The 27,265-nt window shown below is 51.9% G+C and overlaps 10 protein-coding genes across 10 annotated transcripts; 3 read left to right on the top strand and 7 right to left on the bottom strand.

Moving 5' to 3' along the window:
• Nucleotides 1-447: 447 nt before the first annotated feature.
• N7458_000757 (uncharacterized protein) lies at nt 448-1,838 on the bottom strand (the record flags this gene model as incomplete). The annotated part of the gene is made up of 4 exons (XM_056904151.1): nt 448-1,377; nt 1,435-1,578; nt 1,638-1,739; nt 1,800-1,838. The coding sequence occupies 4 exons, from the start codon at nt 1,836-1,838 to the stop codon at nt 448-450; spliced, it is 1,215 nt and encodes a 404-aa protein (XP_056771918.1).
• A 681-nt stretch (nt 1,839-2,519) lies between these two features.
• Nucleotides 2,520-2,871, bottom strand: N7458_000756 (uncharacterized protein; the record flags this gene model as incomplete). The annotated part of the gene is made up of 2 exons (XM_056904150.1): nt 2,520-2,624; nt 2,683-2,871. 2 exons carry the CDS (start codon nt 2,869-2,871, stop codon nt 2,520-2,522), a joined length of 294 nt encoding a protein of 97 aa, XP_056771917.1.
• Nucleotides 2,872-4,879: 2,008 nt separating this feature from the next.
• Nucleotides 4,880-5,538, bottom strand: N7458_000755 (uncharacterized protein; the record flags this gene model as incomplete). Its single annotated transcript, XM_056904149.1, has 2 exons — nt 4,880-5,282; nt 5,384-5,538. The coding sequence occupies 2 exons, from the start codon at nt 5,536-5,538 to the stop codon at nt 4,880-4,882; spliced, it is 558 nt and encodes a 185-aa protein (XP_056771916.1).
• A 3,032-nt stretch (nt 5,539-8,570) lies between these two features.
• Nucleotides 8,571-11,052, bottom strand: N7458_000754 (putative Patatin family phospholipase; the record flags this gene model as incomplete). Its single annotated transcript, XM_056904148.1, has 3 exons — nt 8,571-9,807; nt 9,861-10,705; nt 10,795-11,052. The coding sequence occupies 3 exons, from the start codon at nt 11,050-11,052 to the stop codon at nt 8,571-8,573; spliced, it is 2,340 nt and encodes a 779-aa protein (XP_056771915.1).
• An 854-nt stretch (nt 11,053-11,906) lies between these two features.
• Nucleotides 11,907-12,930, bottom strand: N7458_000753 (uncharacterized protein; the record flags this gene model as incomplete). The annotated part of the gene is made up of 2 exons (XM_056904147.1): nt 11,907-12,627; nt 12,683-12,930. The coding sequence occupies 2 exons, from the start codon at nt 12,928-12,930 to the stop codon at nt 11,907-11,909; spliced, it is 969 nt and encodes a 322-aa protein (XP_056771914.1).
• Nucleotides 12,931-13,210: 280 nt separating this feature from the next.
• N7458_000752 (uncharacterized protein) lies at nt 13,211-14,566 on the bottom strand (the record flags this gene model as incomplete). The annotated part of the gene is made up of 1 exon (XM_056904146.1): nt 13,211-14,566. The coding sequence occupies one exon, from the start codon at nt 14,564-14,566 to the stop codon at nt 13,211-13,213; it is 1,356 nt and encodes a 451-aa protein (XP_056771913.1).
• A 510-nt stretch (nt 14,567-15,076) lies between these two features.
• On the top strand, nt 15,077-18,782 carry N7458_000751 (proteasome regulatory particle base subunit RPN2; the record flags this gene model as incomplete). Its single annotated transcript, XM_056904145.1, has 5 exons — nt 15,077-15,216; nt 15,331-15,500; nt 15,568-16,094; nt 16,158-18,398; nt 18,456-18,782. The coding sequence occupies 5 exons, from the start codon at nt 15,077-15,079 to the stop codon at nt 18,780-18,782; spliced, it is 3,405 nt and encodes a 1,134-aa protein (XP_056771912.1).
• Nucleotides 18,783-19,336: 554 nt separating this feature from the next.
• N7458_000750 (uncharacterized protein) lies at nt 19,337-19,835 on the top strand (the record flags this gene model as incomplete). The annotated part of the gene is made up of 3 exons (XM_056904144.1): nt 19,337-19,617; nt 19,677-19,747; nt 19,816-19,835. The coding sequence occupies 3 exons, from the start codon at nt 19,337-19,339 to the stop codon at nt 19,833-19,835; spliced, it is 372 nt and encodes a 123-aa protein (XP_056771911.1).
• A 730-nt stretch (nt 19,836-20,565) lies between these two features.
• N7458_000749 (uncharacterized protein) lies at nt 20,566-21,156 on the bottom strand (the record flags this gene model as incomplete). The annotated part of the gene is made up of 1 exon (XM_056904143.1): nt 20,566-21,156. The coding sequence occupies one exon, from the start codon at nt 21,154-21,156 to the stop codon at nt 20,566-20,568; it is 591 nt and encodes a 196-aa protein (XP_056771910.1).
• Nucleotides 21,157-25,046: 3,890 nt separating this feature from the next.
• Nucleotides 25,047-26,981, top strand: N7458_000748 (putative acyl-CoA dehydrogenase; the record flags this gene model as incomplete). The annotated part of the gene is made up of 5 exons (XM_056904142.1): nt 25,047-25,161; nt 25,268-25,279; nt 25,342-25,613; nt 25,687-26,428; nt 26,488-26,981. The coding sequence occupies 5 exons, from the start codon at nt 25,047-25,049 to the stop codon at nt 26,979-26,981; spliced, it is 1,635 nt and encodes a 544-aa protein (XP_056771909.1).
• Between the last annotated feature and the right edge of the window lie 284 nt (nt 26,982-27,265).

Raw genomic sequence — 27,265 nt, 5'->3', positions numbered from 1 at the left:
AGCCAACACCAACTGCTGGAGTGTTCACTCTTTGTCGAAAGCACTGGCTGTTATTATTTAGGCTTGAATGAAGAAGGGATCGGCAATTAACGCTTGCTTATGCCTGTACTTGACTGTTATCGGCAGGAGACTACGAAGTATAGGTGGACTACAGGCGATGATCCTCTAGTATACTGTAGTGCAATATAGTATACCATGTACTATAGTACTTACTTTACAACTAGCTAATCCCGGAGAGGAAATTCTTGGATCTTAATTCATTCAAAGTATCTTCATACCCCACTATCTAGTACACCCAACCCATCTACAACACTCCAACACGCCAGAAACAAAACATGAACTAGACCAAGATAACACTCTCTAGCACCTCAAATCTGCTAACCAGCCCAAACCCCTTCCATAACCCTGGCCCAGTGGCTATACGGTCAATTCAGACCGTCCCCCCTCCTACTCAGCATACGCGCGGTAAACCGCCAACCCCTTCTCCGTCCCAAAATCCAACGCAACCCCCTGTCCAACAAAAAACACAAACCCCTCCTTCAACTCCAGCGTCCGACTCCCAGGAACTTTCATCGACCCGCACCCTTTGGTAACAATCAACAGACTCGGGCCCAAAATCGCCTTATGCGTCTCCGTCTCGCCCGCCCCCAGCGTCGTAACAAGCACCGCGAACTCACTAATCGGCGGCGCATACACATCCGTGCGGCCCTGCATCCCCTTATCACTCTTGCGTCGGGGTAATAATGCCCCCTGCGCATCGTGCGGGACAAACGTCAGCGCTTGCCCAAAGAGCTCGACGCTATCGCGCATCGCGGCGGGACAGAACCCGGTGTTGATTACGTTGTCCGAGCGGGCCATGCACTCGACTATGTCGCCTTCGAGGTAGGCGTGGATACTATCTGCGGGCACGAAGACGGAGTCTCCCGGGCCGAGGGTGAGATAGTTCATTAACAGGGCGGCGACGAGGTTGCCGTTGTCCGTGTCGGTGTATTGTTTGCTCAGGCGGTCCAGCAGACCCGGGATATAGGGCTCTGCGCCGAATTGAGACTGCGGTAGACTTTGGAGCTCTTTGATTGTGGTGGCGACTTCATTGGGAGGGGCGCTGAGGAGAGCCATGCATATTTTTCGGAGGGTTTCGTCGTCGAAGGTTGTTGACTTGTTGGGGACGAATTGCTCTAGCGGTTTGAGGGTGAAGAGGGCTTGGATGTCTTTGAGTGGCTTCCAGCCGGCGAAGAGCTCGAATTTGGAGAGGGCGACTGCGATTTCGGGCTTGTGGTTGGTGTCGCCGTATTTCTTGGGGTCTTCTGTGTGTAGTTTCTCGGCGAGCTTCAAGTCGGGATGGATTTGGAGAGGTAGTGCTTTGCAGAAGGAGAGGATCTAGAAATGCCGTGTTAAATTTGAGATGTTCTTTCGAAAGTCCTATGTTCTTCTTACCTTGGGCAAGAATGGGATCTCAGGTCCCCATCGGTCCAGGACTGACTTGCCCACCAGCTGGGGGTTCTTCTTGATGTAATCCCCCAGCTGTTCGCCCGTGGACAAGAGATACGATGGATTCGACGGGTAAGTGCCCATCCACATCTAGTCATATTCATTAGGCCACTCAATCTGTTGTAGGGATTTGAGTAGCGAAGACTTACCTCAGAGTAGTGTTTGGACTCGTCGATTCCATCACTCCCAGGCGATTTCGACCATAATTGAGCGACAATCGACTCCTTTCCCTTCTTCCCCCAGTCGTCATTCTGTATCAAGGTGATCAGTATGTACGAATGTCTATTTTCCATAGGGAGCATCGGACATACCTTGACGCCGCACCGCAATTGGACTACCGCGTCTGCCATGGTCGATGTGTATCAATCTATAACAGCGAAGAGACTGTAATGTATAGTGGCTGATGATGAAAATAGGGGAAGAGAATTTTGATTTTGAACGATCTATGTTGCAGAATACAAAGAAAAGAGAATAAATTGCAGATGTCTCTCTTCCCTAGACCTTGTCAATGCGTCATGGTGAGCAAGCCCGGGTTGGACGTTTCCTACGCAGAGGCGGTGGGCACAAGAAAATGGCTCAATCTTGACAAATCTATCAGCAAAAAATGGAGTTACAGCCCACCAATTGCATTTTGCACAAGGGAGGCGGCCTCGGTGTTGTGGTGCCGGAAGATCAAGGCTAGTCCAGAGAACATGTCCTGGGCGCTTTAAATCAGATTGACGTCATCGGCCAAACACGTTCGACGTTTTGCAGGCTTGTTGGGAGAGGAAGGATCGGCATTGCAACTCATATCTTATTCTCATCTATGATCCAAGTTCAAGATTCATTTCAGGGAAAGAAAATAATATTGATTGCATTCTGTGGTAACTAAGAGATGAATCGAAACCACCCATGACCCGGACGCCCTGTAATGCCAAATATAAACTCCACACCATGATCATATAGCCGCTAACCAGTCACTCTCGCGACTATCAAAAATAAATCATAAATTGTTGAAATCGATTGTCCGTTACTCATAAATGTCTTCCGGATTAGGCACCATCGCCAAAGTCATGGGCTTCAAAGACAACGACCTCCTTCGATCGGCCGCAACAAACGGCGAAGTCCGGCGTCTCGGGGGTAAACCAAAGCTCTGTCTAGACCCAGACCCAGACCCGGAGCTGTCAGAACTACCGGCAATACTGGATCGCACACTTTGGTGGTCATCCTCTGGGTAGTAACTTTGTCGCGAGCTGAACCTTGTTTGCTCGCGGCCGCGTTCTCGTTCATAACTTTCGAGAGAGTCGGAGATGGAGTCTCGCCGTGTATGTGAGCCCCTGAAGGACGTTGCTGATTGGCTTCGTGGGCTTCGAGGAGAGGGGATGTCCTCGAGGTATCGCCCATTTGTAGGGATGTAGCGATAGCGATGGGTGGAACGTTCTGACTTTTCTGATATCTCGGCTGTGTAGTCTTGGTGAATGGGTTTGTAGGCAAACTCTGGCCTCTGATGCTCTGCGTTGTGGCATGCTCGTTCCACTGATGATTCACCTCTGAGGTGTTTTGGACGAGAAGCGAGGCGTACCGATAGCCTGTTGGATCGCAGCCCTCCTAGAGACAGCGAGTTTCGTCGTGATATAGACATGACGGAAGCTCTATCCGTGGAAGTACTTTTGTTATCTTCGTTGGCGTCCCCGCTCCTAAGAACGCTCTCTCTAGAAGCAATGCTGCCTGACGTGTTATGGATTCGATCTGACGGCGAGCAATCCGGTACGAACCCCGGCCCGTATGACTGTCTCTCTAGGGGTGGTCGATGGGGGTTATCATATTGATTCCATGACCCATCTGTAGGCACCGAAATATCCACGTCCCCCCATCGAGAATGCAGGATTTTGGGGGATTCTGGGCGGCGCAACATGGCCAGAGGTTTATTGACAATGCCCGCCATGCTGACTATAGAATCCCCAATGGTGTGCGAGACTGCGGGTGGGGCCGACAGCTGACATTCGAGTGTAGCGGGGGATTAATCGAGGAGGCAAAGAGTATCGACCGAGCTAGAAGTGCTAGAGGTGCGAATGTGTCTCTTCAAGTAATGCGGCACAGCCCCCGGACTGAGCTGACGCAGACTAGCACCTCCAAGAACCACCAAGGCTGAGGAAGAACAGAGAGAGCCCGGGTTTTTTTTCACGTCAAGGAATCTGCCGATGGCTTGCATGTAGGGCACAAGACCATCCAACAGAAACGAGAAAGGCCAGCTCGGATTGGACAAGGCCAGGATCGAGGCGAACAAGGGTCTGGAGGGTGGGTGGAGGGGTGGGAGCCAATGGCCGGGGCTGCCCCGAGACAGTTCAGCTGTCGAATCAAGAGAAAAACGAGGCACGAGAAGACCACACAATCCCAGGCTGAAATTCCTCTCCCAGTACCAGCCAAAGCCGAACAATGGCAGGCTACCAGGTCAGCGAAGGATTCGTGTGGGCTTCATGACAACGGGAGGCGCCCAGATATAAAGCTTGATCGCCAGACCGTGCATTTTTTAGTCCTTCCGACGTGCATGACGTGAAGCATCAGGAGAGCTGCACGAGCTGCGGGAGGAGCAGGACCAATGCGGGCGTGTGGTGGATGAAGCCAATGGACGGAGTGCATTGGCGCTGGGTCGCTGCAGAAGTGCGGAGAGATCAGCGGACAGACCCGACGACAAGAATAATTAGCACGCGTTGGCAGCTGGGAAGGTAACAAAGAGAGGGGCCTTAAAATAGAAGTCAATTAGTGGCAATTTACTCATCCTGGTCAGTGTCACCCTGCTTCGGAGTTCACCTGTCAACCTTAATACAGCCTAATTAGGGGGATATTTTTAGCAAATTGATCCCAGTTGGGGACTAAAGTCTGCATTCTTTCGCTGCATAATTAGTCCCATTAGTCCTCGCTGTAGTACTACTGCAGGGTAGCGCGCGCGATAGCTTGAAGAACGTTCCCGCCTAGTTCTCTGTACAATGGCAATGTCAATGGGTTGCAAATCCGCGGAAGACCGGCTATTTTAGAAACCTTCCGAATAACAGTTGAGGAGGAAGTGGAGACGCTTTATTGTCAATCAAAGTTATAATGAGTGTATATTGACATGGAGAAATTATGTTCTAAAGTCGAGCAAATTGAAGTAGTACAAATAATTGAACCTGCGGGCGCTGGTCGGCAGCTCTTGAGCCCTAAAAAGAGTATCCCTAAAAAGAGTATTCCAGCCCTCCATAGCCATATCCCAGTTGATCGTACATAAATCCAAACACAGAGAAGAGTCTGGTAGCTGGGACTGATTCAAATTCCAATTTACATCCCAGGTTCACATCTAACGGGCGTAGACACGTCTCTGCATGGCCACTGGTAGTCGATACAGCCCTGATAAAGGACTCATAATGACCATTCTTTAAACACGAGCAGTTGGGACAGGGCCTGCCGGAGCAGAGCCAGAGGGAGGTGGGCCCGAGGGAGCAGGTCCCGATGGAACAGGGCCACTGGGCTCGGGGAAAGGAGGCAGACCACGCTCGTTAAAAGAATCCCCCGATGGAGGGAACCCAACAGGAACACCAGAGGCATTGGGGAAGCTACCACTAGGCTGAGAGAAGCCCGTATGAGTAACAGAAGGGGCTGGACCAGAAGTCATAAGGCCAGAGGGAGCCAGGCCGCTAGGCTGAGCAAACTGACGCTTGCCGATTTCACCAAAGCCACCAAACCCGGGGAGTCCAGAGGGAAGACTGGTAGGGAAACCAGAGGGAATAGAGAAAGGCAGGCCAGTAGGGATTCCAAAGTCCTGGCGGCGCTCGAAGCCACTGAAGGCACCAGAGGGTTCTGGGAAAGCCGAGAGTGTGCCGGAGGGGGAGGGCTGCTGGGAAATCCGAAACCGCCTGAGGGCTCGGGGAAAGATCCAAACTGACGCTTATCGAAGTCGCTGGCGCTGGGTGGTGGGGGAGGAGGACCCGAAGGCGTGGGTTGGTCGGATGGTTGAGGGCCAATATGATGAGGGCCGTGGGGTAGGGCGAGGGCGCAGCCCATCAAACCCATGGCAGTGAGGCCGGTGAACTTCATTGTCTGTTGTTTATAGATGATAAGGAAGGTCGTATCGAATTGAATGGCGTGGCAGGAAGGAATGGACGGTGTTCAAATTGGCGAACACTTTCGATTGAGGGATGTTGGGCCCTTGAAAAATGTAGGATATCAAGGAAGACTGGAGACTGGACGATACGACGGTTTGAGGATGTCTTTATAGGGCTACTCAGAGCTCGAGAGCGCACCAGCCATCTGGCTTCAGACTGCTGGGTCCATTACTCCTCGGCTCTTCCGTGATCGGGCAGTCACCTTAAGAAATCAGCGCTGTCCAGGCTGGGCCACATCCATGGAGCGGAACAAGCTTGAAGGTGGATGTTGTCGATCCCAGCCCAGTCTGAGGAACTTGATGGGTCCTCAAACCCAGACCCATCAGGGGATACCCTAGGGCCGCTAGGTACAGGGACGTTTCCAGGCACTTTCGGCAATTCACAACCAGGGCTGAAACATTTTCCACTATTGAGTGAAATATGTGGTGGCTACTGGTCAAGTAACTAGTGGGTGGAACCGGGGAGGTTGAAAGTAAAGTGGCTCTGCAGGGACACAACGGGGTAAGTATCGACATTCGCTTGGATAACTTGAACGAGGTAGCGTATCCAGACAATAGCGCGACGATCTTGTTCCGTGTACAGTGGCGTTCCATAAGTTTGCAACACCCGGGAAAGTTCAAACCCATCTCATCAGCTATACTTTAAAGGGCATGTTGAATAAAACTGCCGGGAATATCTAGATAGAGGATTCAAAAGACATTCAGAAAGATCTAAAAAAGTCAAGTCGAAGCATATTTAGATGGTTTTTTTCCTTGGTCTCTGGTTTCAGACTTTTGAATTACCACTGTATACAGGGTTCCACAAGTATGAAACCCCAGAAATCCCTCCAAAATCATCTGTATCAGTCGCAAATTGAGCGATAAACTAGAAGATAGTTTCAGAGTTATTTAAAATGACGCTTTAAATTGCATTTCAAACAGATCTTTCGAAAGAAGGAAGGCAGACATGGCTGGTTAGACCCTCTCTCCGTCCTCTGGGTGCAGAATTTTTTGAACTCCGAATTATATCAGACTGCCGGGGTGGTCTGATCATATCAGGATGCTCAACGAGTCCAAATAACCGTCGCAGCTCCGCAAAGTGGATCAACGGGCTGGATCAAGCGCCAGAAAGGAGAGCTAGACTGGGAACTAGGGCCGTGAAGCTTAATTTCGGAACATGAAAGTCCCCTGCCCTCAGGTTGAGGGTCACTATAGACATATTCTTGGCACAATTAACAGGGCTTTGTCGGCATATCCGAGAAGTGTTGACAAGATTTGACGATGGTCTGGGGCAGTTTGCACATCCTAGTCGCCGAATACCCAGGATTCTTGTCATCATCTGGCCCTACCACCCCGGCCACATGGTGGATATCAAGCGTGGCTGAGACAGGGCATGTATCAGAGTGGCAGCCATTATGGGTTGGGGGCTAGTCCCCTTGGACTGATTCTCTTTCTCGCCCTGATTCTTGTCCCTTGCAGTTTGGAAACGGGGTCGATGGACGATCTCTACTGATTGATAACCGACTGTCCAATGGCCAGCAATCGATCGGCAAGTGGGCCAGCTCGGCTGGAATTTGGATTCGGAGTCTTGAACGGTTTCTCATCTGGAATAACAATCCCGAGCCATGTTTTTATGACGGCAAAGCATGATGCAGACCCTTCTCATGTCGTGAGCCGCGATAGAGATGTCTGTTTTGCAAATCTTGCGAGCATGATCTTCATGTCGCGGGATATCGCTAGATTTGAGACACCGCTGTCCAGACCAGATGGAACACTGGTGGCACCAAGCTGTGTTTCAAGATGAGAGATAGCCGGGCAAGTCCAGGCCTACTACCACTTCTCTTCAGCTGCAGAGTTCTTGGAAGTTGGAACAGTTGAAGCGAGTCTACCGTGTCGTCGTCAGCCTTGGGTTGTTTGCGGTTTAGTGTGGGCGGGACCTGGTCGTCTAAACTGCATCAAGGTGCCTTTAGCCTGTCTGGTGGAGCCGTGACTTCAGGGATCGACGGTCTAACCATCTGTTGAAAGAGCGGAAGTGAGCACGGCTAGGATTGAATGAATCCCTGCCGTGGCGAGTGACGGAGAGCGAAGGAGCAAAGTGAAGTTTAGCTGAGGGCTGATTGCTGATCGCTCGTCCTAGTCTGCTGGCTTCCATTCTCAAGACGGACCTTAGTAGTCATGACCTCAACAAGAACGAGGATGGATGCAAAGTCCCGGTCCTCAACATTGGCGATTTAAATGCATGTCGCATGTCTCGGGCCTGTGCCTTCCTTTGCAACTAACCTTACCGGACCACAATTCATGTTTTCTGTTAAAACAGTCTCTCCGCTTGCTAAAAGAATCTTAAGGATCTAGCACCAAGCCCATTAAGCCCAACATGCCAAGAGCGGAGATTCGCTCTCCGTATTCTTAGCTGAAAGCGTTAGATAGCGCCGATCAAAAGGAGAACTCAAAACCACGCGTAGTACTCCAAAGGTCTATGAGTAGATAGTGTTGCTAGCGATATTGTGTCTTGACACCACCGTAATGTATAATGCAAATGTGTCGGGTTCGCCTCCACGCCAGGTCCATCCCTGCTATATACACTTGAAACCGCCACACACCTGTCATAGAGTGATGGCAGGCCAGAAAGATAGACTCTATCTTGTACCCCATATCAAGCCCAAAAAACACAAGGTTAAAAGGATGTCCCGAAAGGTACGACGCCAAGCCGGTCTAGACAAAGGAGAATCCCGAACGATGGTGAAGATCAAGTTCCAATTTCAAAGACAGTGTAGTGGGTAGAGTATACGGGGTAGGGCGATATGAACAGAAATTGAGGGGATTCAAGAATAAAGAGTAAATGGGTATTCTAAGAGTTGGGGATCTTGTCCCGGGGATTGACTTCCCCGTCCGAGAGTGGCCAGCGTTGAACCAGGAGGAGCGAAGGTCTCCCCGACTATTGCGATGACGGAAATCTGGTTGAAAATTCTGTACTGCTCGAGTGCGGTCATGAACGCGCTTTGCGCGTGAACGAGTCAGGAGAGGTCGGGTGTACCGTCGGCGTCATACTCAGCAGATGACGAGACGAAGGCGACAAAGCCATGGAGATCTCTCGAGCCGAAGCAGCATAGACCTGTTTTGGCGAGCCTCTATGGCCTGAGCCGGACCGTTGCCGCCTTCCAGACGAGAATGAAGATCGCCGAGATCGGACGGGACTATGCAGGCCATGACTTAACTCTTCTCCGTGCGAAGAGATATCCCACGAACCTCGGGGATGGGAAGGCCGAGATTGGATGGAGTAGGATAGACCGCAATCCTCGTCATCATCACTGTCTGATTCTATTGAGAAGAACCCCGTGCCGACGGTGATGGTTGATCGACGGCGGTGGGCCTTGGGCCGGGTTGGCACGGAGATGAAATCATTTGATGAGGTGAAGGAGGGGTTTTCCAGGGAAATGGTACTGCGTGCTTTTCGCAGTCCCTGCGCAGTGTTACTGCGTGAGAGGGCTTTCGTGCGCCTTCCTTCCAGCTCGTGACTGAGTGAACCGCGTCTGCGATGCCGGATACGCCCTCGTCCCATACCGCTTTCTATAGACTCTGTAGAATGATGAACACCGTTCATGTGCAGCTCCAATTGGCCAGGACTAAAAGCGACCCGGGCGCGCATCTGTTGAACGGCACGGTCGAGTGCCAATTCGATGGCACAGGCATTCCTGATCCGGCTTAATCGGGGCCATGTCGCGCGTTCTCCACTCAAACAAGCCTGTAGCATGAATTCAGTGGTTGGATTCTCAAGGATTCGTGGGAAGTTCGATGAAATCAATTCCGGGTAGATGTTGATGTCGCCGCTATATTTCTGATTCATGATTGAAGCCGCTTTGGTCATGGAAGTGGGAAAGACCCCGAGTTCTGAGAGGACGGTCATTCTGTAGAGTACCTCGTCCTTTGCAAGGTGGGTCATCGTATTCATCCAGCGAGGAATGAAGGATGAGCTCTGCTCGGCGTGATTGGTTGGACCATCTTCTTTGGGTAAGAAGGGCACAACGTGTGGGTTGACTTGTGAAACGATGAAGTGATTGACGTTGAACATTTCGGATAGTCGTGTCATGGGCAGATCACCGTCCACCGAGCCATCAATATACTGTTTGTGGAGGTCATTCCAAGGAGTTGGCTCTCCTGTCAATGGGTCTTTGGCCATCAGAGTGAAGGGCCGGAACACCAATGGGACAGAGCATGACACCGCCCTGAGATACATTAGACAAGATGGAACCGGGAAAGAAAGAAGATAGGTACTCACACTGCCGACCAGATCAACACGTTGGGGGCAGAGATGTAGTTGAGCAGTCGAGGTAGCTCATACATGCCGGCGCTCGACACGCAAATATTCAAAATCCTGCGGGTTCGGTTATATGCCTCTTGGAACGTCATGTCCCCCAGCCATGCCCGCATCGTATTTGCCAAATGATTTATGTCAAGGAAGGATCCAAACTTCAAAAACCGCGCCGTCTTCTGAAAAATATTCTCTTCCTGTCCATGCTCATTGAAGACTGCAAAGTCCCCATGCACATATGTATCCAACAAGGCTGGCAGCTCATCATCAGTGCGAGTGCAAAATACCGCACACACAATACTGCCTGCCGAGGCCCCAGAGATGATTCGCGGGATGAGCTTCGATTCATACAGGGCCTTGAGAACGCCAACGTGGTTCATGCCAAACGTGGCACCTCCTGAAAACAGAAGCGCACTTCGGCCAAATGCCTGTCGCGCTGCCAGCAACTGATCCAAAATGTACTTGAGCTCCAGCCCATCGCACCGGTTATGTACCGACAAATCCACCAAGGTGTCGATGGTCTCGAGCGCGGTCGTCATATACCGATCGATCAGGTCCTTTGTTCCAGTATGTGAGTGACGGTACAGGGAAGCGTTGCTCATCTTCCCCAGGTCGCGACTGAGGGCCGTCCGGACGAGAAACAGCATGCGACTCACGTCGCAGCTGATCCGCGCCTCCTCCAGCTGTCGTAACCGCTCCTGGACCACCTCCGGGTAGTACTCCGAGCATTCGACGGTACGCTTCCATGTTATATTGTCCTCCAACACGTCCAGTTCATTGGCGCATGTACACCACTCCTCGTACGACACGGCCTGCAGCCCAAGTCGCGATCAGCCGGGTCACTCTGCAGATGCGACTGCCCGCCCGGGACACAGCCAGCCGCCCTTGGTTTTGTACTCACATTCTTGATCTTCAAGTATAACACTTGTTTCCGATCCTCGATCTCTGCTTTCTGTCTCCGCTGTTCCGCGGAGAGCCCGTCGCGATAGGTGTGCAGGGTCTCCCCGGCCCAATTCCATGAATCCTTCACGATCGACGACACGGCCGGGATGGAGATGGCCTTGCGCAAGGAGCGTCGCGGGGATGATGGAAGGGCGACCAGGCTATCCGAATCACGTTTATGACATTGTGAATGGGCTATTGTGGAGTCGCCCAACATCGACATCGCAGGCCTGTGCATCGGGAGCAAGCCATCCAGCCGGGGTCAGTGGCCCACTTGGAGAACAGGGGGCGATCGCTTCGATAACCTTAAGTTGCGAAGGCAGGGAGGGTGTCGAGGACGACTGTGAACAGGAGAAGAGTAAGAATGAGAATGAGGAGAATGAAACCGAACAGAACCCTGGATGTAGCGACGGAGCAAGTTCTGGCGGTCTGAAGGAGGGCAAACGTCACGAGGGCCAATCGAACTCCGCCCGATGACCCCCCCCTAACCCCCAACTTTTTCCCCGGCCCGACGATGACTTGGGACTAATAACTTTCGGTTTTGAATTATGATGACACACTCTAATTTTCTTACTGTAACCCCCTTTTTTTGGTTGCTCAGCTCACCCGCTGCATGGCCCGCATGTATGTCTGCATGGATCCTCGATCTATATTGATCTGGCTGATTTCCTGCAGATTGCCGTGACTTTGACCCCCCACCCCCCAAACCTTCCCTGATGACCTCACTCCACCGCGATCATCTGGACGGGGGATCGGACTCTTGGTCTTGGAGCCTGACAGCGACTCACATGTGTCTGCATGTGAGACACAGTTGCTATGCGCCACGCTCAAAGTGGCTCAAAAGCTCAACAACGGTGGGATGTGGGATGTGCAGCGATATCGGTCAATACATACGTAGAGCAGCTGTGTACAGTACCATAATATACAAAGTGTCATCATCATCATTGGTGGATTCCATGAGTACATTAATACCGTACTATCTACAGTACTACAGTATAGTCGCGTCCTTTTTGCCACAAGAAAGAAAAAAAAAAAGGACTTCCATTCATACATACCACGCTCCTTAAATCCTCAAGATCGAAGCCATTCTTGGATAGCCCGTCTCGCCCGCATCTCCACACCATTCTCGCGCCAAAAATGCCCCGCACCCTCGATCTCGCAGCCCTGGAACTGACTCTGCGGCATGCGGCCCATCTCGACTGACCACCGCTGCAGTTTACGGGCAGCTGTAAAAGTGTCCTGATCCCCAAATAGCGCCAGCGTCCGGTGCGCACTCAGCTGGTCGGCTGGTTGGCCAGCGGGTCGGGCCTGAGCTGACGTTTTGCCCCCCACGTTTACTGATAGGGCGGAGAATGCAGTCAGAAGCTGGCTCACGGGTGGGAGTAATGGTGACACGAGGAGGTAGGAGATTGTAGTCGTCGCGCGGGGCGCAGGTTGGTCAGCCTGGTTGTTCTGACTCTCTTTTGCTGGGGGCAGATGCCGCGTAGACTGCGTAGCGATCTTCTGCGCTGCTCTGCCAATCTCATAGATTGGTGTCATTGGGGGCGCTGTTGCGTTGCAGAACAGGTCAAGCATGACATCAAGTGTCGGGACATGCGAGGCGATGAGCGATCCAAATGAATATCCACCGATCACCAGGTGGACGGCTTCGCTGGAGGGGACGTTCTCTCTGGCCACGAGCACAGAATGCAAAGCTTGTAGATAGTTCAGCATGAATCCATACAAGGAGGCATAGTCCCCTAGCTCAGGCTTCCCAGTCCAGCTGGTCCGTCCTTCAGAACCCCCGGCCCCTCTGTAATCATAGTTAGTCACCTTGGAAATCTGGAAGCTGAGCGAGGTTGCTGTACCGAAAATTGAATGTCCCCACGATGTGCCCTGCCTGTAGAAGCTCGCCACCGACAAACCCCACGATGGGATCATCATAGCATCCACCAAGTGGTGCGTAAGGGTGGGCGATAATAGCTCCGCGAATGGGTGGGTGCGTTGACGATTCTATATTTTGGAACTGGGCCGGGAGATACAGTCGACATTCCAGCTTGCAGCCATCATGAACCGAGGGAAGGTGGAAAGAGAATGTTGGGGTGGGAAGGTCCATAGTTTCGACAGATACCTTCAGGCTGATCGAAACCGGTCAATCCTTGATGGCTCGTTCATGAAGAAAGCCGGACGGAAGTTAATGTTGGTTGGGATGGTCAGAAGAGAGGCTTTCCCGCCCGTGGCCCAAATGCCTGGCAACCCGACTACACAACGGAATTACTGAGACAATCATCTACGTACGGAGCCACAATGAATAGCTTAGGTGTTAAATGGTGGAGGGTATCATTCATTCATTATACATTTCAGCGCTTGATGCATATAATTCTATCTCATGCAAATCAGAGCCAGGCTGGGTCTGGCTCATCGTCATCGGACCTTGACGCGGTATCTGGATGCTGAGCAGGCCCATCCTTCAATAAATCCGTGGGAGGCTCAGAGTCATCACTATCGGATAAGTTCTGATGCGTATCTGTAGGTTCCTCTGAACCTTGTTCCTCCGATGACGGTGATTGGGAGGCCGGCGCATCGTCCTGTACCGGGAGCCCAAAGGCTGGAAGAAGCATTCCGCGTGCTTCGCGGAGCGCCTCGAGCTCTGCAGCAATGCAGCAAACCAGCAACTTCCAGTCTTTCTTTTCGGCAAGCTCCAAATGTGTCTCCAACCGCTGAACGGTCTTGTCCAAGTCCTCCGAGACATTTGCCGCGACTTCTTCCATCGTCTCTGACAGCTCTGTGTTATTTGAATCGGTCGCAGAGGACTGAATCTCGATATAATGCCGCATGTTGGCCCGGAGACGCTTCTCGAAGCCAGACACGTCGGCTATGGCTTGTTTCCAAACCCCACCTCCTTCTTCGAGTGCCAGAACCTCCGCGTCCACTTCGTGCTGTCTCTTATGTAGACGATCCCGCTCTGACTTCCAATGTTCCTCTGCCATATCGAGGGTACGTCGTTTGGGGTTTAGGGAGTAGAATGAAGACTCGCTTGATCGTTGTGACAGCGGCTGAACTGGGGGATCACGGAGATATGTCTGAATATCGGACTGAAGGAGGGATAGTGACTCGTTGAAGGAGGATAGCTTTGCTTCGACAGAGTTCTCGATATGTGATATCTTGCTGATCAGATTCCGGTGTTTGGCCTTCATCTCGTATAGCTTGGTTTCCAGCTCGCAAATGTCAGTCTCAAGGCCGCGAGCCTCTTCTTGTAGTTGTTTAGCTTGTTGATTCTCTTGGTCATTGTGTATGGATGATATGGCCTCTTCTAGACCATTTCTTCTCGAATTGAACCCTTGAATTTCGCGAAGCGCATTATCGCGTTCGTCCGTTTGGGACAATAGAATGTCCCGTTCCTCCTCTCGCAGCTTTAGCAGGTCATAGATGGACAGAAATATACCCTGCCGTGCGGCGCGAAGCCCAATCTTCTTATGCGGAGGTTGTCGCGCAGGCGTGGTCGCTGGAGACCGAGCTCGACCAGTTGCCGAGGACGCCGGCGTATAGCTACCGGCGGATGTATCTCCAGGCTGAGATTGCGCGAGACCTGCTAATAGAGCCTCGCTTTGAGCATCAATCAATGTCTGAAGGTTGCGCTGAATGTATTTGGTCTGGCGCTCAACTTGCAGCAGGGGATCGTGGTGGTACATCGAAGTTGCAGCTGGTACAGGTGGTAGCCGCTTGTCTCGAAACGGGAGAAGTGTTGACATGGCGGTTGAACGGAGAGAACCAAGCTTCAGACGGAGAATTAGCAGTATCGCTGAAACTCTGGCTGGTGTTACTGGGTGTCGAGCACCTATTTAATAGGCCATCGACGTCGCCCGAATTGCAAGTCTCAAATGTCCGCCGGACCTTACCACCTGACACCCAACGCTCTCGGACCGCATGGGCGTCATTTGCTCACGTGACCAGAACAGTCAGCTCCTCCGTTGACGTTGACTCGCGCCTTCAAAGCTTCTGTTGACTGCTCCCAGCTTCCATTTCCACGTCCACTTCGTCTCATCTAGTTCATCTCTTTTAATTCGTTTTTGTTTCAAATTGTCGTCATCCGATACAGGGTGACCCATTCCATTTTCCACCATCGCTGCTCTGGGGCTCGTTCGCAGCTCTCCCCGAGCTCCCTGCCGTCCACGTTGCTTCATCACCTCAACAACAGCGACATCCTTTGAGCCCGAGCTCTTCTTAGTCAATCTTGACGTCGGACGTTCCCTTTCATAAAGATGGTCGGAGTTGTTTCGGCCGCCGGTTTGGTCGGCTTTCTCTCGGAGCCTGACCCAGAGCTCAAGGTCTTTGCCTTGAAGTCATTAGACTCACAGATTGATCTGCTCTGGACAGAGGTTGTGAATGCCGTTCCGGAAATGTAAGTAGCATGATCCTACGAGCTTGTTGGGACGCGCCGTCGATTCTATTGCGCTTGACCGTTCCATGGCAGACCAATCAGTTCCACAAGATCAGGCTGACCATCTCCATCCAGTGAGGCTCTCTACGAAGATGAATCGTTCCCAGAGCGCGAACTGGCAGCCCTAGTCGCTTCGAAGGTATATTATCACTTGCAGGAATATAACGAGAGCATGGTGCTGGCTCTGGGCGCGGGGAAGCTGTTCAAGCTCGACAGTGGCGGCGAGTACGAGGAGACCATTATCGGTAAGTTGTCTCGTATCATCCACAGGCCTTGTGGTCAACCTGCTAACAATTGGGTGCGTTTCCACAGCGAAATGCGTCGATTCCTTCATCTCTCTATCCGCCGCCCAGCGACGCAGCTCCGGTGATCAATCCGCCAACCTGAACAACTCCTTCCCTGCATCCGGTGATGGCGCTACGAGTACATCTGCAAGCTTGACCTCCCCAATTACACCCTTCTCAAAGTCTGCCCTGCCATCAAAGTCCCTGCTCTCACGTCAGGAAGTTCCTGGCCTTGATGCGGCACACCCCGGTGGCGATGACTCCAGTGTTCAGCATGAGGAGACATCCCTCGTCCTGAAGCGTGGTGTTCAGAGACAATTGCAGGCCGTGATCGAGCGACTTTTCGAGGAGTGCTTCCGTCAAAAGCGTTATCGTCAAGTCATTGGTATTTCTATCGAGGCAAAGAGCCTGGAGGTGCTTCGCATGGCCATTCTCCGAGCTAGCGATGATGAGAAGCAGCAGCAGCAAGGCGAGTTCCGCCGCAGTGAGGAACTCATGGAGTATGTCCTGGATATCTGCATGGGAATTGTTCAGGAACGGGCTTTCCGCAATGAGGTTCGTTTAGCCTTCCGGTCTTATGCAAATTAGTGCTGGCTCTAACATAGTATTGTCAAACAGATCTTGAAACTCATCCTCGACCTCCTCAATGAGATCCCTGCCCCCGACTACTTCTCGATCGCGAAATGCGTTGTCTACCTTAATGAGCACTCTATGGCCTCCAACATTCTCCGACAGCTGGTCGAGAAGGGCGACTCGCGGTCTCTCGCAGTTGCCTACCAGATCTCTTTCGACCTTTACGATAACAGCACTCAAGAGTTCCTCCAAAAGGTTCGCCAGGAGATTGCTGAATTGGTGCCTGAAGCCGAGGCCGAAAAGCTGCAGGATGAGAACGAGGAGCCCAAGGAGTCTGACCGACTGCTTGACGACCAATCGAGCTCATCCCGGCCATCGGGAGAGCAGAGCAAGCTTTCGGATGAGGCAACCTCTGCTTTCAAGAATATTCTCAAGATTCTCGATGGTCTCAAGACGATCGAACTGAACTTAGAATTCCTCTACCAGAATACTAGGACAGATATGGCCATTCTGGACAAGGTTCGCGACAGTCTGGAGGCTCGTAACTCAATCTTCCACACGGCTGTCACAATCTCAAATGCTTTCATGCACGCCGGAACGACTCGTGACAAGTTCTTCCGTGACAACTTGGAGTGGCTCGGCAAGGCTGTGAACTGGTCCAAGTTCACGGCTACGGCTGCTCTGGGCGTGATCCATCGTGGCAACCTGAACCAGGGTCAGACTCTCCTGGAGCCCTACCTCCCCAAGGATCAGATTGCTGGTGTTGGGGGCAGCTCAAACTCAGTTTACAGCCAGGGCGGTTCTCTGTACGCCTACGGTCTCATCTATGCCAACCACGGCGGCATGGCTGTCGACATCATCCGTGATTACTTCAAGAAGGCCACGGAAGAAGTTGTTCAGCACGGTGGTGCTCTGGGCCTGGGTGTTGCGGGTATGGCTACTGGTGATGAAGGCATTTACGAAGACCTTCGTAATGTCCTTTACACCGACTCTGCTCTCAATGGTGAGGCTGTTGGTCTCGCCATGGGTCTGGTCATGCTGGGAACCGGCAACATGAAGGTCTTGGAGGATATGATTCAGTACGCACACGATACCCAACACGAGAAGATCGTCCGCGGTCTGGCTATGGGTATGGCTCTGATCATGTACGGACGTCAGGAGGCTGCTGATGAGCTCATCAATGGTCTCCTCGGCGACCCCGACCCCACTCTCCGCTACGGTGGTATCATGACAATTGCCCTGGCCTACTGCGGCAGCGGTAGCAACAAGGCCGTTCGCAAGCTCCTCCACGTTGCTGTCAGCGATGTAAACGATGATGTGCGCCGTGTTGCTGTTCTGAGCTTGGGTTTCATTCTGTTCAGAAAGCATCAGAGCGTGCCCCGCATGGTGGAGCTGCTGTCAGAGTCCTACAACCCTCATGTTCGGTATGGTGCGGCTATGGCGCTGGGTATCTCCTGCGCTGGAACTGGATTGGACGAGGCAATCGATCTTCTCGAGCCGATGCTCAAGGACTCTACCGACTTTGTGCGCCAGGGTGCTCTGATTGCCCTCTCCATGGTTCTTGTCCAGCAAAACGAGGCCATGAACCCTCGCGTCACCAGTCTTCGCAAGGCTATGCTGAAGATGGTTGGTGATCGCCATGAAGATGCCATGGCCAAGTTTGGTTGCGCTGTTGCCCTGGGTATCATCGATGCTGGTGGCCGCAACTGCACCATCAGCCTGCAGACCCAGACCGGCAACCTGAACATGCCCGGCATTGTTGGTGCCGCTGTCTTCGTCCAGTACTGGTACTGGTTCCCTCTTTCCCACTTCTTGTCTCTGAGCTTTGCCCCCACGGCTGTGATCGGTGTGGACCAGAAGCTGGAGGCTCCAAAGTTCAAGTTCCACAGCAACACTCGCCCCAGCCTCTTTGACTACCCTCCCGAGCAGCAGGTGAAGGCCGAGGAGGCTCCCGAGAAGATTAAGACTGCTGTGCTTTCCACCACCGCCCAGGCCAAGCGTCGTGCCCAGCGTCGGGAAAAGCAAGCCCGCCGGGAAAGCATGGATATTGACCAGACACCGACTACACCCAAGGTATCGGACCAGCTTCCAGAGAAGATGGATGTTGAGGAAGGAGCAGCCGAGGAAGAGGAAGCCAAGGACGCTGAGAAGGTCGCCGCGGAGGGCCAGAAGAAGAAGGCCGAGCGGGAGAAGGTTGGGTACGAGTTGGACAATTTGTCAAGAGTTCTGCCAGCCCAGCTCAAGTACCTTACTTTCCCGGACCCGCGGTACGAGCCTGTCAAGAGGGTATGTTTCCATAACTCCTTTCATCTGTTTGAAATATTTACTAACCTTTTCTCACAGCCCACCGGTGGTGTTGTTGTTGTTCTCGACAACCAGCCCGATGAGCCTCGGGAAACCATTGAACTCGAGGCAAGCCGTAAGAAGCCTCAAGCCCCCGCACCAGCGGGCGAAACTCTTCAGGACCGACTTCAGGCTGCCATTGGCGCGGCCGCCCTGCAGACTCCTCAACGGGCCGCTGCCCGTGCCGCCCTATCTGATTACACCTCCCTGGGCGGAGCTGCCGCCGCTGCCGGTGTTTTGACTGCCGTGGATGAAGATGAGGAGGGAGTGGAAGATGCCCCCGTTCCGGACGAGTTCACGTATGAGACGGATGCGGAGGAGGAGTAGAGGGGGTCTGCAGCGTAAACTAGTTTGACGCTGGATGTATTACTAGAACCATCAGGCTCTATCGACCTGATATCTTGGGAAGTGCGGAGTTCCGCCTTGTGATATGAAGCATTTGTCTACATTTTTATACAGTGTCCTCATTTCGTAGCTTGTAGACATCAATGTAACCGTGCACTGCGCCGAGACGTGCCTTGCCACAGCCGCCAGCATCATTGCTCGCCAAGCCTGGGAGCATGAAACCTCGTATTTGGCCCACATCCTCATTGTCTTGATGGATTCTCTAGCCCTGAATCCCGTCGCCAAGATGCCAAGGACCGAATTCTCTTCAAGTGCCAGCGGGGAAGCCGTTCAAGTGAGCGACACTACGACAGTCGCTGCGGACTAGGCACAGAGAAATGCCAACCGAAAGCTGCTGGCGTCTTGGCGAGTAGCTGGGCATGCCTAGGAGTTCCCGCAGGGAAGATCTACAATACTGGGGATATTTCCCCAGCCCCTGTGCCTCGAGTTGACACAACTCGTAGTCACTAGGCAAGTCCCCGCCATTTGCATCTACCATGCAGCTTTCTTCTCTCCTCGTCGGCGCCCTTTTCGCCTTAGGCCTCCAGGCCGCCCCGGTGACAGACGATGCCGGACAAAGCGATGTCATCGATAGAAAGAAGATCTTTGACCGGTCAGGCCAGCTGTGTCGAGTCCTTAGTGAGCATGTCAACTGTCGCTACGGACCCGGCACAAACTACGATGTCAAAGTGGGACTGTCTTCGTCCTGGACACGCGGGTATTACTTTACCTGTGTGAAATCCGGGGAATGTGTTACGTTGAATGGCGCTGTGAACTGGTAAGTATTGGCTTGATCTGCTGGCTCACTCGAGTGCTTATTCTTTTTTAATTCTTCAGTGGCTGGGATTACTTTGAAGAGGATAGATGCTATGTGAATGGACATTATACTGATAGCTCCTGTACTCTGGGTATGTCTTTGCTCTGATTGGCTTTTTTTGCGGGTGTGTTGTGTTGCTGGTGCTGATTCTTGTGATAGCTAAGCTTGGGCGTTGTTAAGGGAGAATTCCGCAGATCTGGAGGCTAGCAAGGAGAGAGCTTTCGGCAAATAGTAAGCTACAGTGGACTTGGAATAGTTGTTCCTCGAGACGGATAGCCTCAGTCCTTTTCAGCAATGAAACCTCAATCTCGGTGGTGATACCCTGACAGCCAAGACATAGATGATAAAGTACTCGTCTTGAACAATGGTTATGCGTGTAGTACTAGACCACGAAGACAGCATGGAGTCAAAGATTGGGTTGATAAATTGGTAGTTAAACAAAACCTCAAGACTCTCTGAGCTTATGATAGCAAAACTATTCTGAGGTAGAAGAAGATTTCGGACTGACAGTATGCCCCCCTCCCGGTCTCTATTCAGCTACTTCATCTCCCGTAAATCATGCTTCAAGATTTCAAATACCAGAATAACATTGGATGTGGCAAGAATAGCATTCAATGCTGGATCTAAGGCGAGATTGTATGTGTCTCTGAACAGAAACCGCGGTCCATCGTCCCAGTATCTCACAAACGCTCGCGATCTATTCCTCCCACTCCTCGGGCACCATTTCCATCCCCTTGAGGTTGTACTGTACACTACCCCGACTGCCCAAACTGGACTCTGGCTAGTCGTCAAAGTCCTCCAACGTCTTTCTCCAAACCATATGTCCAACTGTATGTTCTCGGTCATGTGCAATGCAAGTTTGTGGAATTCGCTCGCGAATCTTGACGTCGGGTATCGCTGTGGAGAGGATCAGTTGAGCTGGAGCGCCCCGAATGTCCTGAAATAACGGTAGAACAGCGCGGTGGAGTATTCAAGCTGGCTTTCCATGCGGTTCAGAACCTCCATGACCCCCTCATCCAACTGTTCATGAGGAAGGCCCTCAAGGTAAGGATTGATGAGGAGTATGCCATCAAACAGTTGGAAGATCTGCGCCACATTAACTTGGTAGAACGAACGGGGTTGATCGGCAAAGACACGAATAGTGATGTGAGAGGCGTGGTCTCTGAAAAGCGTAGTGAAGCTTCGCACATGTGAGGTCAGTCCGTCCCAGCCGTTGAGCACGACCATCATCTGGGTGTTCGTATCTTCCAGGTCTATGGTGCGCTGGGCGAAGAAGCGAATGGTTGCACATGTTTCTGGTAACTCGAGGAAGGAGGGCCAGGCGAAGGTGTGGAACTCCCAGAGGCCCGTGATGGGCCCGTAGGCCTGTTCATAGCACGCTTTGGTGTATTCGAGACTGACGTTTAGATCGGCCTCGCTCTCTCTTCTCTGGCTGTTCAATATGTTCCTGTCGATGGAGCTTCGGGCAACGAAGATGACGTGGTCGTAGGTGGTTGCCATGTTGATTCGGGAGGTGGCTTTGGTGCAGTGAACGGGTCTGTGGGAATCACGAGATGAGCTTTAAGTAGGATGGATGGATGGCGGAGGTTGGAGGGAGTCTGTGGCCTGGGAGATTGGAGACTTCCTCACCTAGAGTCAGGAAGGGTCCTGAATGCTCAAATCCTTGCGAGCGGCAGTGGAGGAGACTAGTGAGCAAGACAGATGTATCAGAATGATAATGGAAGACACCAGATCAACATAGCAAAGTCACGAGAGATTGTCCGGGCGTAGGTTAAGACCGGCAATCAAAGGAGTGTGAAAGGCTGGGTTCATTCAAGAGATATCACGGAGGAAAAGCTACCGAGCTGGTTCATTATTTCCAAATCAACGAGACTTGAGTTTCTGGTATTGATACTACGATATGCTTAATGACCAATCCTAGTGCTGGCTGGATCCTGGGGTAGATCGTGGGTGGGGCGCGGGCCGAGCCTTGTGGCCGCATGGCAACCTGCAGGGGAGCCGCATTGTTATCCAGCCCGATCAATGTACAATGTTGGAGGTTTTGAAACCGCTGGTTATAGGGTCAATGGCGTTGTTGTTCATTGATACTTTGTTGTGAACTTGACATACTGTTTCTTAGTAAACAAACCATTCTCTGTGTGGAGCATCATTCTGGTGTGGTGGTGGAGGCCGAGCTTCCCGTTTAGGCAATCACGGCCATCGTTCTGTCATCCACAATCATATGTCCCCCTCCAGCGCTGAAGTTGCGTAAATTGCCAGTTTAGGAAGGCACCAGATATATTCGGCCCTCCCCAGGCAGCTAGACACAAACAACGCCCCGATTGGGAAATGGACACCAGGGCTTCCCCCCCCCCCCCCCCCCTTTCCCTAATGGGTATAAATATCTCTTCCTCCCTCAGACTTCTCTTTTTTTCTTCTCTCTTCAACTCTCCTCCCTCCTCCTCCTCCTCCTCTTCCTCCTCTTCCTCCTGTCCCTTCTCCATCTTGGATTCTCAACCTTCCAACTCCTGGACCCTCTATCCAACACCTGGTCAACCTCCAACCTCCACCCCCCACTTGACCTCCATCTGTCTTCAGGACATCTTCATGTCTTTGTCTCTCTTGTCCTTGACCAAGGCCTGCCATCCACGTTCAGCTTGACCTTGTCCTACTTATGACATGTCAACATCCATCATGGCTTACCACTACCTTGACACATTGACCTTCAATCACTGTCAACACCTTGGTCCATCACCATGTCATGTCAACACCTTGACACGTCCACATGCCCCTCCTTCCTTTGACTTTGACCTTCTGTCTTCATGGTAAGTCAACATACCTGTCCACCCTCATCATGTTTTGACTTATGACCTTTCATCTTAGACATGTCCATACCTTGACATGTTTGTTTGACCTTACCCTTGGTCATCCACCTTCATGGTCATCCACCTTTATGGTCTACCAACTCCTTCCACTTCACAACATGTCAACATTTGAACCTACCTTCATGGTCACTCACCTTCATACCATTGACCACCCACCGACATCGTGACCACCAGGACTTTCCTGGCTTTATTGGACCACTTCCCTTTTAAGGTTCGACTTGGTTTCTTCTTGAACAGGCGTCACGTAGCTGGTACTACCCAGTTTGCGTGCCAGGACAAATTCAAGTCGAAATTAACTCTACCTTCTACCTGGACCTTGACACATTGACCTTCAATCACTGTCATTGTCCTTCAACCTCCTCCAGCTCGCACTTGCCTCTTTCTTGGACAGGCGTCACGTAGCTGGTACTATCCAGTTTGCGTGTCAGGACAAATTCAAGATTGAGTTGAGTCGGCCTTCTCTTTCAACCACTGTCGTTTCCTCTCTTCTTTCGTTGCCACCTCACCACCGGTCTGGTTTGCACCCTTCTTGGACAGGCATCACGTAGCTGGGGCCATCCGGTTTGCGTGCCAGGACAAATCCAAGTTGGGGCTTTCCATTCCGATCAACCACGTCAATGCCTCGCTGCCGCCCATCGAATCGTCGTCGCTGCTTTCCGTCTTATCGTTCTTCGACCCACGGCTTCACTCAATCCTTTTCTGAACAGGCGTCGCGTAGCTGGTACCACCTAGTTTGCGTGTCAGGACAAATTCAGAAAAGGATTGTTTCATTCCGTATCCGTTCCACCGTTTCAATACCTCCTCGCGCACCGCCTCCGTCCATCGAACCGTCATCGCTTCTTCTCGTCGTATCGTTCTTCAACCTTCGGTTTGGCTTAGTCCTTTTTTGAAAAGGCGTCACGTAGCTGGTACCACCCAGTTTGCGTGTCAGGACAAATTCAAAACTGGACTTTGCCATTCCGATCAACCTATCTCTGCCCACCGCTTCCGTCCATCGAACCGTTCATCGTCGCCTCCCACCTTCGCGATCCCATGGCCTGGCTTGATCCTTTTTTGAACAGGCGTCATGTAACTGGTACCATCCAGTTTGCATGTCAGGACAAATTCAAAGAGGACTTCGGTCATATCTTCCACTTGCAAGGCACATTGATCTTCAATCACTGTCATCTCTCGTACCTACAGGGCCGTCTCGACTCTTCTTTTCACCACCTTCTCCAAGACACGAATAACTTCACTTGCCCTCGCCACCTTCTGACGAATCTATCTGACGAATCGATCCTGGCTCATGGGATCCCCTTTCAATCTCCTCTTTACATGAGGCTTCCTAGATGCTAACATGACCTCAATCAATCCATCTTCAAACTTTCTTGTATTCTGTAAATCTTGTAAATTGCTTCCAACGTGGAACCGGTGTCTTTATTCTCTACAATTCCATCGGCTAGTATATTTCATTGAACAGAACTGGCCATACTTTTTGTCGTAGATGCTGGCCCTGATGGTCCCGTTCCCAAACTTCTTGCGCCCTAACCGCTGTTCAGTCCTTTCCTCCTACATTAGTCCGTCTCTCTCCTTGTTGATTTCGTTGACAGAAAAACCTCGTTAAGGTTTTCGTACGCATCTTTACAGCATATATTATTGATCATGAATTCTAGAACTCATGCTTCTGCGGGTTAATCCAGTAACGCACCGTCCGATAGGATGCTCACGTTATCTAAATGTCACGTGATATATATGATCTTGTTGCCTGAAGAAGACGGGCCAAGAATCCACACCTGTAGTAATCCATTAGAAAGACGGCTTCGTTGTTTTTGCTGCCCATGCAGTGGGTGTCTGTTTGGAGGATCTAAACCAAGTTATGGGCCACGACATACACCGCGAATGAGGTTGGGGTAGTTTCTACTTCGGTATCTCTCCGCAATATTTGTTCCTGAGTGCCTGAATATCATCTATTTCTTGACGCACGGTACTTCTGCTTCTCAGAAGAGCCGATGGAATAGGCTTATTCCAGTTTCCAGTCAAATCATTATTATTGCATCCAGGCTGATTACCCCGTTGAATTGGCCATATCCACGAATCGCAAATGCGCCGATGGCTCCCACATTTTCACATGTTCACATGCGCGGCTTAGCTAAGCAGGACGCCTCGGCATTTTTTTACTGCGATGACGCAGTGGGAGCCAATCACCGGCCACATGGACGGCGATGACCGACCAGATCAGCGAATGTAGCGACCGAGGAAAGCAGCTGAAGACCCAAAAATCACGTTGAACTGCACGAGGTGGATTCTCCGAGGCATCCAAAACTGGAGTCGCATCGTTGCGGTCACGGAATTTGCTGGATCTGGCACTACTCTCCGAGCCTATATATCGCGTGCGCTCCATCTACCCCGGAGTTGACTCTATTTTTTTTTTTCCCCACGAATCTCCCTCCTGGACCCTATCAGATTCCCTTGGTCTCTGTCCTATATACCCACGATCAAATCTTTCTCTTTCCTCTACCCTCCATCCCTCAACCCGCACACATCACCATGTCAAAGACCTTCAGCAAGGACGACGTGGCGTCGCATAGCAAGGGCGACAGCCTGTGGATTGTGATTGACGAGGATGTCTACGATGTCACCAAGTTCCAAGATGAGCATCCTGGTAAGTTTTCTCTTTGATAAGAGCTCCTCAAGAAGGTCATGCGACGGGGCCTAGCGCGGGGTCCACCTTGGAGTATCACATGTGCTGACCAGAATGTGTACAATAGGTGGAAAGAAGAGTATGTCATAGCGCAAGCTCGAAAAGTCGCTGAGCATTCGAAAAAAATTAACATGTGAACAGTTCTCCAGCGAGTTGCCGGAAAGGATGCCTCCAAGCAGTTCTGGAAGTACCACAACGAGGGAATCCTGAAGAAGTACAAAGCTCAGCTGCAGATCGGCTCGTTGAACACAAAGAAGGTTGCAGAGCCCACGCAGGCTCCCGCTCCTGTGGCCAAGAAGGCCGCCCCAGCAGCACCCGCTGCCCCTGCCGACTACAAGCCCCCAGCGACTGCCGAGCCTCAAGATCCCTATGGTGATCTGATTCCGTTCGCCGACCCCTCGTGGTACCAGGGTGTAAGTTCTGTTCACTCAATAATTTTCGGCGGTTTAATTGGAGCGCTAATGGGTTGCTTCTTTTTGGCGATAGTACTCCTCCCCTTACTTCAACGACTCTCACGCCGCTCTCCGTGAGGAAATCCGGGAATGGGTCGACACCGAGATTGAGCCCTATGTTACCGAGTGGGATGAGGGCAAGAAGGTCCCGGACAGCATCTACAAGCAGATGGGTGAGCGCGGCTACCTGGCTGGTCTGCTCGGTGTCAAGTATCCCGAGAAGCACACCCCGTACCGTGTCAAGTCTGTGGCACCGGAGCGTTGGGACCTGTTCCACGAGATGCTGTTAACCGACGAGCTGTCGCGTGCTGGTAGCGGTGGTCTGGTCTGGAACCTGATCGGTGGCTACGGCATTGGTTGCCCGCCCTTGGTCAAGTTTGGTAAGAAGGAGCTGGTTGACCGCATCCTGCCTGGGATTCTCGCCGGTGACAAGCGTATTTGCTTGGCTATCACTGAGCCTGATGCGGGCAGTGATGTCGCTAACCTCGGCTGCGAGGCTAAGCTCTCCGAGGATGGCAAGCACTACATTGTCAACGGTGAGAAGAAGTGGATCACCAACGGTATTTGGGCTGATTACTTCACTACTGCTGTCCGCACTGGCAAGCCCGGCATGGAGGGCCTCAGCGTTCTGCTGATCGAGCGCGAGGCTGGCGGTGTCAGCACCCGTCGCATGGATTGCCAGGGTGTCTGGAGCAGTGGCACCACCTACGTGACTTTCGAGGACGTCAAGGTCCCCGTCGAGAACCTGATTGGCAAGGAGAACCAGGGTTTCAAGGGTGAGTCGAAACGCGTGAATACACCAGACAATATAAACAAATCGCTAACTCTCTCGCAGTCATCATGACCAACTTCAACCACGAGCGTATCGGCATTGTCATCCAGTGCGTCCGCTTCGCCCGTGTCTGTTACGAGGAGTCCGTGAAGTATGCCCACAAGCGCCGCACCTTCGGCAAGAAGCTGATCGACCACCCCGTCATCCGCATGAAGCTGGCCCACATGGCCCGCCAGATCGAGGCCACTTACAACTGGCTGGAGAACATCATCTTCCAGTGCCAGTGCATGGAGGAGACCGAGGCCATGCTCAAGCTCGGCGGTGCCATCGCCGGCCTCAAGGCCCAGTCTACCCAGACCTTTGAGTTCTGCGCCCGCGAGGCCAGTCAGATCTTCGGTGGTCTCAGCTACAGCCGCGGCGGCCAGGGTGGTAAGATTGAGCGCCTGTACCGTGATGTCCGTGCCTACGCTATCCCCGGTGGAAGCGAGGAGATCATGCTGGATCTGAGCATGCGCCAGAGCTTGCGTGTGCACCAGATGTTTGGCATGAAGCTTTAAATGCAGCCGTTGCTTTTGCCTTTGCACTAGAGATTGGCCGTGATATATCTTGTCTTTCTTCCGTCCGTTGGTGGACGTTCTTTTTTTATGCCCCTCTGCTTTGGATACCAGGTTCTACTTTTCTTGGCTAGATATCGCGTCCGGTGTGACGCATTTTTTCTTCTTGAGTTATGATTTTGTCTTGTACCACTATCTACTGCCATACATATTGGCGTTTCGATTCTACCATGATCTCAGAATATAAGGTTGTTCAAGATACTTGTCTAGATGGACACCAAGATTCG

Source organism: Penicillium daleae (genome assembly GCF_028827525.1).
Source record: "Penicillium daleae strain IBT 16125 chromosome Unknown utg000001l_segment0_segment0, whole genome shotgun sequence".
NCBI lineage: Eukaryota > Fungi > Ascomycota > Eurotiomycetes > Eurotiales > Aspergillaceae > Penicillium > Penicillium daleae.
Note: the sequence above shows the minus strand (reverse complement) of the source record. Positions and strands in the feature narration are given on the sequence as shown.